General features: G+C 30.6%; 1 protein-coding gene across 1 annotated transcript; it reads left to right on the forward strand.

The window, feature by feature from the left end:
- The first annotated feature begins 1,743 nt into the window (after positions 1-1,743).
- Positions 1,744-7,840, forward strand: LOC108329299 (V-type proton ATPase subunit B 2). Its single transcript, XM_017563452.2, has 15 exons — positions 1,744-1,903; positions 2,061-2,126; positions 2,320-2,375; positions 2,483-2,581; positions 2,847-2,906; positions 3,626-3,737; positions 3,818-4,026; positions 4,827-4,958; positions 5,454-5,591; positions 5,836-5,986; positions 6,071-6,153; positions 6,908-6,955; positions 7,183-7,236; positions 7,320-7,403; positions 7,503-7,840. Exons 2-15 carry the CDS (start codon positions 2,069-2,071, stop codon positions 7,686-7,688), a joined length of 1,470 nt encoding a protein of 489 aa, XP_017418941.1. The 5' UTR covers positions 1,744-1,903; positions 2,061-2,068; the 3' UTR covers positions 7,689-7,840.
- The last annotated feature ends 4,574 nt before the right edge of the window (positions 7,841-12,414 follow it).

Raw genomic sequence — 12,414 nt, forward strand, 5'->3', positions numbered from 1 at the left:
CTTTCTAAGTAAAAACAAGCGAAACTATATCTTTTGATACTCTTCTCAATACTAACGTGTTCATATGAACATAAAATAAAGTTTCTTATATTCTAATTAGGTTCTTTGAATGCGCATTTTAACAAACCAATCATTATATTTTCGGAAATATAATGGTTTCCTAAATCAATTTTGCACTTGATCAAGATTAAGATGAATTTAATTACTTTTGTGTTAGTCACATAATGTTTTCAAATTCACTGTACCAAAAACTAATTTCACTCCAACAAGTTAATAGGAATTCAAGATGGGTTTTGTATGATATGAATTTGTGCATAATATTAGTGTCTCCAATATGTCATTTCATTGATGAATTGTGCTTATGAGATATTTATTTATAAAAATTAAATAAACATATATAATAACTCACAGAATAATCCACGATGAATTAAATTAATTTATTTTAGAGAACTTTGTGTGCATGAAAATTAAGTGAAATACTTTAGGTTTTATTGTTGAAAATGGAATAAAATATACAATTGTTCTTTACTCGGATATTGAATGTGGACTTACAGAGATCATCATGTTATCTTGGTTGTTCATTATGTTGCTACGGAAACAAAGGTATTATCTGTTTTAGAGTGTGTAGTTCAGTCACGGTTTTATCTTTTAAAAGTATCTTAGAGACCGAAAAGAGAAAAAATTATTTAAATTAACCTTGATTTTAACTTCTAAATGATGTGGTACTATTAGAAGTGATAGGAACATAAACCCCCAGTCAGAGTTCTAAGAGGAATTATTTGTCATTCCTCACTGGAGGGTTTAAAGGATTAATGTTTTGATCCCATGTATGGTGGACGCCAACGTTCTTACCCAAATCTTGAGTATGGACTTGCGGTCAAGTAGTAAGATGCTACACCTACAAAAAACTCTCTCACACTCAAGTCACTAAAAGAGTTATGATCTCTATATAAATTGTGTATCAATGTTTATGAAAGAGAGTGAATATTCTTCCAGAAATACTAATTATATTTATATGATCAACATGAACTGTGAGTCTATAATTCTATTAGAATAATACTTAATTAAGGAATATAATAACATTATAACATAATAATATAATGATAATACTAAACTATCGAGATTTAATTATAATATATGAATATGACTCAAATAAAATATGATTGTGCTGCTCTATAATAAAGAAGATTAAAATGTCTTATTTGACCACACTTTTTAATTTATCTTTTAGGTCAAATAAAAACAACAATATTTTAAAATTTTAAAAATTACAAATATCTTTTTCTCTATTTTCCTTACAAATTTAAACTATTATTTATCACCCTTTTATTCACCATCTAATATTTACCAAAATTAGTTTATTGATATTATATTACATTGTGGATATTAATATTTTTTTTATTAATGTTTATGTCAAGTTATCATTAAAATACCAAATATATAATTAAATTAGAAGTGTTTCCATCTAAAGTATATTAATTATTAAATTATAGTAAAAGTTAATCACGACTTTTAAGGTATTATTTGTTTTAAAATTTCATCATAATTTTATTTCTTTGAAAAAAAATTCCATTGAATAAGAAAGAAAATAAATTTAAATTAATTTTATTCTCGAGTTCTTAACACTTTTATATATACTTTAAATTAAAAGAGAGATGAAATTCGGAAAATAACCATAATGAAAAAGAAGATAATAATAAAATTCATATATATTTAAAATTATTGTCTGTTTCTGACAATAATTGTTATTTCCAGGATGGTTCCTGAATTTGTTTGGCCCATCAATTAGATCTGTCACATACAACCACATCAACCATCTCTCTGAATCTCTCTCTCTCTCTCTCTCTCTTCATCTTCAGATCAAACCATCACAGTTACCCTCTTCAAATCAATCTCTTCTCAGGTTTTTCTTACTCTCTTCATTCCTTCAATTTTTGTTTTTGTTTTCACACTCTAATCACTCCATCAATAATCACTCACAACTTTTCTTCTTTAGCTTTTCCTGTTGCTGTGCTCAATTTCTCACTCGCTGTGTTTTCACCTTTGACTCTTTCTTCCAGTTCCAGAAATGGGTGTGGCTCAAAACGGTTATGATGCGGAGGAGGGAACCTTGGAGATTGGAATGGGTGGGTCTCGTTTCTGTTTATCTATTTTGCGTTAGTTTTGCTATTTTGATGTTGTGGATATGCACCAATGATTGGTAAATCAACGAAGAGCTATGTTCTGTCATTATGGAAGAAATGACATTTTTTTGAAGGGGCATTTGATCGATGAGTTTTTTAAATTGGTAACTTTGTGAGTTGTCTCTTTGTGCTGCAGAATACAGAACTGTGTCTGGAGTTGCCGGGCCATTGGTCATTCTTGATAAAGTTAAGGTAATGGCCACAGTGTAATACTCTATTTGTCATAGCTTTATATTGCTTATTTTATAATTTTGGACTTTTTTTTATATGCTGGATTTTGTACCGATCAACTGCATCAGGGACCCAAATTTCAAGAGATTGTTAATATTCGCTTAGGCGATGGAACTACTAGGCGTGGACAAGTGCTTGAAGTTGATGGTGAAAAAGCTGTTGTTCAGGTGAGTGCCTACTGCCCTATTCTGTTATGCTTCTTTTGAGACTGGTGATGGTAATTGCACAAGTCGGTTGTCATGAGGAGATACTTCACCTTATCTTTGATATGATTATTTCTTTATAATTTTAATTATTACCAGATGTTCTTATTAGTTAGAAACCCATCATTGTTGTCTACTTTGTAATGTTTTCTCTGTCAATTGTTTATCCTGAAACTGATGTATCACAAACAGCGGGCGTGCTTATCTACCATTTTGTACCATTTAACAGGTCTTTGAGGGTACATCTGGGATTGACAATAAATTTACAACTGTGCAATTTACTGGAGAGGTATAGTTGTTTTCAATTATTTACTTAAATTAAATGTAAATTTATGTAAGTCAAATTTGTTTGGAACTATTTTGTCAATATACCTGTTGATTGGTACTTGGTTTAGCAGCATTATAATTTTAATGGTGTTGCACCTAGATAACATGTCAACTGTTAGTTTAAGAGTTTTACTTTGTTTTTTGTTAATGTAGAATTGGGTCAATAAGTGGCTAGTCTTTCAATACGCTCCCTAGTAAATTACAATAGTAAATAAATTATATTGATTAGTTGAGAAAGTCTGTCCAAACTTTAGTTCAGAAAACATTGAAGGGTGGTTTCCTTGGTATCCATATTGATTAAATGATTTTTTATTTTTTATTTTTTTATTTTTTGTATTATGAGTTTGTTTCTAAAAGGGTATCTTGATATATTTACTGGTTAGTCTTATAACTGAGAAGATAAGCTTCCAAAAGAAAATAGAGGAAGAATTATGATTTGCCAAATTTGTTGCATTTTATAGTTCAGCTTCTGTGTAATGTTTACATATTAAATTTGATCTAGAAGGATACTTTCCAAGTCTTATCCTTTCCAATCTGATTACCTTATGATTACTTTATCCCCTTCTACCACTCTATTTACGTTATTGATTATGGAATACTTTTTCATTTTGAGTCTTTGGTTTTCTTTGAACTAGTTTAAATGTTGACTCCCATTTTTCTCTATTATTATTTTTGTCACAGGTGTTAAAAACTCCAGTGTCACTGGATATGCTTGGTCGCATCTTTAATGGTTCTGGAAAACCAATTGATAATGGTCCACCCATATTGCCTGAGGCTTACTTGGACATATCAGGTATACTATTCTTCTGAGGAGGTCTGAATATGCATGTTTTTTTTCTTTTTTTCTTTTTTAATATATTTGCTGTAATTCAGGAAGTTCCATCAACCCCAGTGAACGAACCTATCCAGAGGAAATGATACAGACAGGAATATCTACCATTGATGTCATGAATTCTATTGCTAGAGGTCAAAAGATCCCTCTATTCTCAGCTGCTGGTCTCCCCCATAATGAAATTGCTGCACAGATATGCCGTCAGGCTGGCTTAGTTAAGCGACTAGAAAAGTCTGATAATCTTCTCGAGGTATATCCAATGTATTAAAGTGAATTTACTATGTTAAGTGCTCCTGAATTATAAGTTTAGGACTTCACATTTTGTATCATTACTTCTTAGCATTGGCAATTTTAGTGTATGTATCATTCAGCTGCACATTTGAGGACTTGAAAAGAAAATGGACTTGTTTGACTGACATCTTGTCCTTGGCCATAATTTTTTACCTCGCACCTCCTGTTAATGCTCATTGTGCGTGCATAACTTTAGTCACTCATTTTCATGCAGTGGAAGAGTTGTGCCTTTTTTTAAAGAATTAATTTCTACTATAAAAGTTGAGTTCATTCCTTGTACCTATATTTACCAATAGTTTTGTTGCTTTAAGGTTTTTATATGATGCATAGTAACAGGTGTATTGTAAGATGTGGTTACTTTCATCAATAAATGTGGATTTTAAAACGTTTGCTATGTTTGAGTATTTCTATAAAAAAATTAAACCTGTATTACTTGTTACACATGTATTATTGCTTGGTTTTTATATTAAGCACACGGCTTTTAGATAAGTTTATTTCTGGTTGTTTCCTTGGGACTTTAAAAACTTGAATCAAAATTATATTATTACTGTTACCTTCATGTACTTAAAAGTTGAAGTTTAAATATTAAACGATCTTGCTTTTTGTTTTATATCCCTTACACATTATGTAGTTATCTAGCTTTCCTCTTATGGCCTTCAAATTAGTTAGGCTATTTCCAGCTTATTCATTTATTGAAACATATTATTTTTCAATAACATGAAGAAAGTCAATTTTCCATCAAACCTTGTCTGAATACAGGGCGGAGGAGAAGAGGACAATTTTGCCATTGTGTTTGCAGCCATGGGAGTTAACATGGAGACTGCACAGTTTTTCAAACGTGACTTTGAGGAGAATGGCTCGATGGAGAGAGTGACCCTTTTCCTTAATCTGGTATTCTTTAGAACCAGTATGCAATTGTTCTTTTGTTCATATTTATTTGTTTTCTTACCTTCTCAATTTCTTTTTCTGTAATTTTGTCTATGTGGTTGAGGCAATAAAAAAAATTGCCTTGCGGCAGTAATGTCTTGTAATTGGAAGTTACAGATATAATATTATTTTGTTGATTTTTCTGTGGGATGTTGGACTTTTTCTTGATCTGGAGGGTGTGGAAAGATTATTGTAATCTGATAGTTGTGTGTAATTAAGACAAATTGATAATGTGTATGATTAGTACAAAAACCTTTTTTGTTTTGTTAAGCTGAATTACTTGTAAAACTTTGAAATAGAAAAAATTAGGAAGTACCATTTGGTGGATTTGTGACTCTACAAATGTCTATTTATTTTCCTTTTATGGATGATCGAAGTGCTATTTTCAAATTTAATTTCATGACCTGTATGCAGCAGCTGATCATTAAAAATATATCTCTTGCTTGTGATTTATTACAGGCAAATGATCCAACAATTGAGCGTATCATCACTCCTCGTATTGCTCTTACAACTGCCGAATATTTGGCATATGAATGTGGCAAGCATGTTCTTGTGATACTCACTGATATGAGTTCTTATGCTGATGCTCTTCGTGAGGTAATGTATCTAAAACTGTAACTTCTCCAATGATGTAGCAAAAGAAAAGCAAAGAGATATGGAATCTTTTGTAGCCTATTTCATTCCCTTGGCATTATAGTTTCCGTGTTTGCCTACGAATAGTATTTTAGGCTTGCATAATAATTACTAATGGACTTTTATTTCTGAGTATAATAAGTAACTAGATCTTTTGCAAATAGTTAGAATTGACCCTGGAACTATGGATCCCTTCTGGATCCTGTAGGTGTCTGCTGCTCGAGAAGAAGTACCTGGTAGACGTGGGTATCCTGGTTACATGTATACAGATCTTGCAACAATATACGAACGTGCTGGAAGAATTGAGGGGCGGAAAGGCTCTATTACACAAATTCCTATTCTAACCATGCCTAATGATGGTATATTATTGAATTTCTTCGACTGTATTGCGTTATACACTATAAATTCTGTCTGATTATCTTTCTTAAACTTTTTCTGTACAGATATTACGCATCCAACTCCTGATCTTACTGGATACATCACTGAGGGACAGATATATATTGACAGACAGTTGTATAACAGGCAGGTGGGTTCTATTTAAGCATTTGGTTGTTATTATATTGTATAAAGTGCTGGGTTAGTCGTAAACTGAATTATGTACAATAGAATTTGGTGCAGAATGAATCTTAACGTTTGACACATGATATTACTTGAATAACATGTAAATTTTCATTGACTTAAATATTTTGAAATGGGTTAGTTTTATATTTGCATAGATACATTAAGGGTCCTTTTGACTGAGAGGAGAGGAATAGAGGAGATGGAAATAATAAGGATGAATGAAAATAGATGAGAAATAAAGTGAAAATCAAAGGTGTTTGGTTGAAGAGAAATAAATATGTGAGGAGATAGATAAATAAGTAGAAATAAATGAAAAATAGTTTAGTTGGAATCATAAACGTTGTTTCTGTTCTATTATTTTTGGTTCCCCTTGGTAGAACGAAAATGTACCCTATTTTTGCGTCGTGTTCTATCCCATGCTATTTTTAAAATGCAGCAAAGATAAATTAATCGCGTTGTTGTTCCATCTCATTTTAACACGTTTACCAAACACTGCTAAAACATAAGATGGAATGCTATGACCAAATACGGCTCACCTGTAAGATCAATAGCGAATCATTATGCCCATTCTTGCATCACTAAATGAAACCAGTTTTTTATTTAAATGATTTGCTCCATTATTGATTTATTTGTGTATCAAATTAGTGTAAATCCACTCTGCAAATAGTTTATGAAATATTTGCTTGAAACTGAACATTCAATTCCTTTTGTATTGGCAGATATATCCACCAATCAATGTCCTTCCCTCATTGTCTCGTTTGATGAAGGTGAGGTTAACTCTTACTTCCTGATGTCACGTTCTATCAAAAGATACATTTTTCTCTGTTTACTCATCGATGGGTGAGTGACCAAATACTAACAATACCCATGTTAGTTCAATCAACACCCTTGTTCCATCCAACAATCACTATCAAAATTCTGTTTGCTTTTCTTTTTCCTGACTAAAGCAACAACACCCTTGTTCGAAAATTAAGTTATAAGGTTTCCTCTGCAGAGTGCTATTGGTGAGGGCATGACGCGAAGGGATCATGCTGATGTCTCCAACCAGGTCTGGTGTTGCTTTGTTTTCACACTGCTATAATTTTTACATTTTATAGACCTTCTAACTGGTGTGCTTTTGTTTCTTTAAAGCTCTATGCAAATTATGCCATTGGAAAGGATGTCCAGGCAATGAAAGCTGTGGTTGGAGAAGAAGCACTTTCATCTGAGGATCTGGTCTCTTACGATTCTTCTCTTAGCTATTCTCTTTTTAGTATAGTGATATATTGTCCTTGAAGTGGGGTACTAACTATGTTTATTCCCTTTGATCAACAGCTGTATCTGGAATTTTTGGAAAAGTTTGAGAGGAAGTTTGTTGCCCAAGGAGCTTATGACACACGCAACATCTTCCAGTCACTAGATCTTGCATGGACTTTGCTGCGGATTTTCCCTCGTGAACTTCTTCATCGTATTCCCGCAAAGACTCTTGATCAGTACTACAACCGAGATGCCGGTAACTGATGACATGTATGTAGCAAAGTGGCATATCTTAGTCACGTATTCAATCATCTTGTAATGATCATGGCAATTGTTTTATTTCTTAGCTTTCTCATCCAACAATATTTGTTTCTTCTATCCAGCATATTCATTATATATAATAAAAGGTTTGAGTCTTTTTGAGTGCCTCATCTTTTGACATAATAATCAGTTTGTTGGAAAATTAGTTGTTCACAGTTTGGGATGTTCATTCACTGGTACTAGGAATTTTCATTTCCCTTATGTTACTTTTTCTTTAGTGTCTGATATATTTTTGTTACTTGATTCTTCAGATTGTTCATTCACTGGTACTAACAATTTCTGTAAAACTCAATTTATACATCTCCATAATTACTATATAAACAATAAACACAAATAAATATTCATCATCAATTTACTTTAGAAGCAACAAACTTATATATTAGAGAGAAACTAATGTCAAACCTAATAGCACTAAGTTTTAGTTAACCAAGTGTATAATAAGGCGAGTTTCGAATGTTAAAATTTTTAGATTTAAGTTTAATTCATTGAAATAATCAAACTTTAATTTATTTATTTTAATTAAATAAACAAGTTGAACGTGTTAAGATTGAATGATTTATTAATAAATTGGTTCATTTACGATTAACAAGTGTCAACGTTTTTTTAGGCAAAAGTGATGAGGTAATAGAGATATTTAAAAAATAGTTTTCTTTGTTTTATTAAGTGTCTTTCATTTGAATTTGATGTGAAATGATATAATTGAATAAAATAAAAATAATTAAAATTGTTCTGGTGTGATTGTTAAATGAAAGTGTCTCTTCTGAGGAACATATTTAAAACGAGGCTTTTTCTCTTGCCAACTACTTGCCCCACCATTGCAACCCCACGCCAACACACCCAACTCTCCATGTCTCAGCTACCTCCTTTGCCAAATTCTATATATTATAATTAATATTTTCTTTTATCTTAAAACTATTCTAAATACGCAATTTTATTTTATCTCACTTAATCTTTTAAAATTTATTTTAATATCTAATAACTATAAAAAAAAAATACAGATCGAGCTAACTTATTAAATAATAAAAAATATCATACTATGCAATGAAAAACCCAGAAATTATTGTTTTAATAAATTTTGCACAAAAATTAATATTTCATATTTATTCTAATTTCTTTAATTCTATGTATAACATCTCATTTTAATAATACACAACTAATAAAAGAGACATCACATATATCTGGTTGAAAGAACATATAACTTCAAGAAGATATATACATAAGATTATTACAGTTATCTCATACATAATTATAACATGAAATATATATATAAGAGTCCTATACTACTAAGAGTTCTATACTACTAAGAGTTCTATCACACTAAAACTAAAAGTGCAATACCATAGTTTTACAAAAGATCTAAGCTACAAAGAAACTAACATCCTACTTGAATCTTCAACTACATCAACATTCAACACCTGATTCACAAAGACATCATCATCTACTTACATCATTCAGGTGATCATTACAAAAGAGAACATAAGAACGCAAAGAGACAAAAAAGAAGGGTAAATTAATGTACCAAAAATAATTATATAACATTTTTTATAAAAGCAAGCACATAACACAAGTAAAATAATCAACCCTAAGACATACAATAATTCATTATAGACTTGACCATTCATATACAAGTATTGATATCAACTCTAGGGTTCTACACTTGTAGTGGTGGAATAGTTTGCCCACCCAAAATTCTCACATTTTCTCTCGCTCAACACAAACAACCTCTCGTTCAACGAAAAAGGGTGAAATTGGTTCCAGACCTACAGTGGTAACTGCCGCTTAGCGGTACCTTATCACACTTAATGCTAGACCATTCACATATGGGCTTCTCAACAGTGAAAATTGACGTTGAGCGTTATACCATAAATTTGCAACTCTAGAACTATGATATCATGAACTAGAGACCTATCTAGATTACCAAATTAGTATTCCTAACTTAGTGCTTGGTCCAAAAAGATGTTTTGATGTAAAAGTGAATATCAATTTGCTTAATTAGCTAGATACTCAATCCATCAATTTAAATCCTATTTTAATAAATTTCAAGCAACACACAACTATGTGATACAATCAGATCTCAACAGCAATTCAACTAGCTAACACAACAATTTCATCAATCATAGATTACCACACTAACGCAACGAAGGGATATGACAACATTTGTTTTGGATCTATGACAATGGTTGTAGAACCGAGTTATATTCAGACGAAATAAAAAGTGGGGGACATTTTGCCTCGGTTCAAGAACCAAAAATAAAGGTTACAATTTTGTCTCGATTCAAAAAACCCAAAGTAATAAACAAAAAAAATGGGTCTATTGCCTCGGTTTTGGTTCCAACCGAGGTTGTAGACCCTTAAAATTAATTAATTAAAGGGTCTATGGTTTTAATGTGATTTTTCTCGATTTTTAATGAGTCTATGATATTTTGGTTTTAATGTAGACCCTTAATTAATTAATTTTCCTCGATTTTTAATGTGATCTTTTGGTTTCAAAGCTATGGTCATTATCTTTGAAAGAAATTTTTTTTGAAAACTATTTTAAACTCATATTTGAGGAGAAAAATTTCAAGAGCCCTTAATTCGGATCAATATGAAGTTTAAGAAATATTTGCATTTCAAATCTTAAAATGGCCCTAACTTTCATTCCGATTAACCGTTTTTCTATTATTAAATATGCATTTCGGGTAGATCTCCTAGAAAACGTTGTTTTCTGTTTTTTTTGGAAATTTATTTTGTTTTTTTTCAAACTTTACAAAAATATTTAAATAGTTAGACTTAGAATTTTGAGCTGAAATTTTTTGTGAGGGGCTTTCATGATTTTTTGGTCCTTCATACAAATTTTAAAGTCATTTGGAGTTCATTTGACCATACTCTTAGTTTTATCTATACTTATGGTATATGAAGAACAAAAAATTAAACGAAACAAAAAAAAATCCAAATAGCACATGTGCACATCGGTAAAAACGAAAGAAAATGATAGAGAAAGCAATTAATCAACGAAAAATGAAAGAAAAAAATGAAAGAAATGGAAGTTGATGGTCTGGAAGACGTGGAGAGAGCAACAACGGCGCAACAGAAGACTATGTTTCAAATGTGCGAGACTTTTTGTTTGCAAATTTAACTCTAGAAACATGTTATTACCCCAGTTATAATATTAACCGAGACAATAAGGCTCTGTGTCCTCAGTTTTGTTAAGAACCACTGCCTAAAGCCTCTAAAAAAATCAGTTATTTTATGCCTCAGTTCGCGGCATAACCGAGACATAAATACTCTATGACCTCGGTTCTCTAAACAACTGAGGTCATAGACCCCTTTAGGCCTTGGTTCTTTGTGAACCGAGACATATATGTTTGCGATAATTTCAAAAATACCACTGCACAATTTTATGCTTCGGTTGCAATGAAACTGATTTCAAATGCACGAGGTAAAATTCATATTTTTTACTAGTGCCAAAACTAGTAACATACAACAAGAAATCATAACACGATTTCAGTATACCAAACTACAAATTTCCAAACCATTTCAAACATGCAACACAGATCGTAAACATACCAATAATCTTAAAAAATGGTAGTCAGCTTCCCTTACCTAACAAATAACCAAATCGCTCTACAAAGCCTAAAGCAGTTCCAAACGTACAGGAAGTCCTATCTACTTCTACTAATTATAGAAACACGATCAGAGTACATCGTTAGGATCACTGATCAACATAGATTTTTATAGAAGACTCAAACGTTACATGTAACCACAACAAGCTCGCATGCAAAGGAAGACAAAACAGACCAAAAAGATGAGCAAAAAACCAACTTACTCTATATGAGAAACTTATTGGTTCAAATTGAAGAGCTCGCCACCAGATCAATCCTACGATCTTGGTTCTTCAATTAAACGAACAAAGAATGAAACTCCTAAAGAGAAGTAAGAAAACTCTAAAAGAATTATTTCTAGAGAGATAATGTGTTTTTAAATTATGAAATTCATTCATCACAAAACTATTTATATTAAAATCATTTAATATTAAAATAATCAAATCTCACTATTTTTAAATCAATATAACTTCTAGAATGTATTTTTTAGATCTTTAGATAATGGAAAGAAATATATTTCACCTGAATTCGTTGTAGAGGAATGATTAGGTTATACGATCACAATATTAGTATTTTTGCATATAATTAATCTTCACTTGAGAGTAAAAAGATTGGTTATATAATCATGTTACTAGTATTTGACATTTAAAAAATATATAAAATATGTTTAATTTTGAAATTCATATAGAAAAATTGATGAAATTGAATACCATAAGGAAAATTCACAAAATAAAAAAAAATTAAAAGTAAAATTCTTAAAAATGAAAGTTAATAGTAAAAGTTATAATTAAAATATATATACATAACAGTTAGATTTATATATATATATATATATATATATATATATATATATATATATATATATATATATATATATATATATATATATATATATATATATATATATATATATATATATATATATATATATATAATTTAAAATATAACGCGGACTTTACACTAATTCACATTGGTTGTCTAATCTAACCATTAGTAACTTAACAGTCAATTAATTAACAGAAAAGTAAAATGTTTATAATTTTTAATCCAGGTGTGAAATTTATAAATTGAAATTTCATATAAAA

Source organism: Vigna angularis, chromosome 2 (assembly GCF_016808095.1).
Source record: "Vigna angularis cultivar LongXiaoDou No.4 chromosome 2, ASM1680809v1, whole genome shotgun sequence".
In the NCBI taxonomy this organism is placed as follows: Eukaryota; Viridiplantae; Streptophyta; class Magnoliopsida; order Fabales; family Fabaceae; genus Vigna; species Vigna angularis.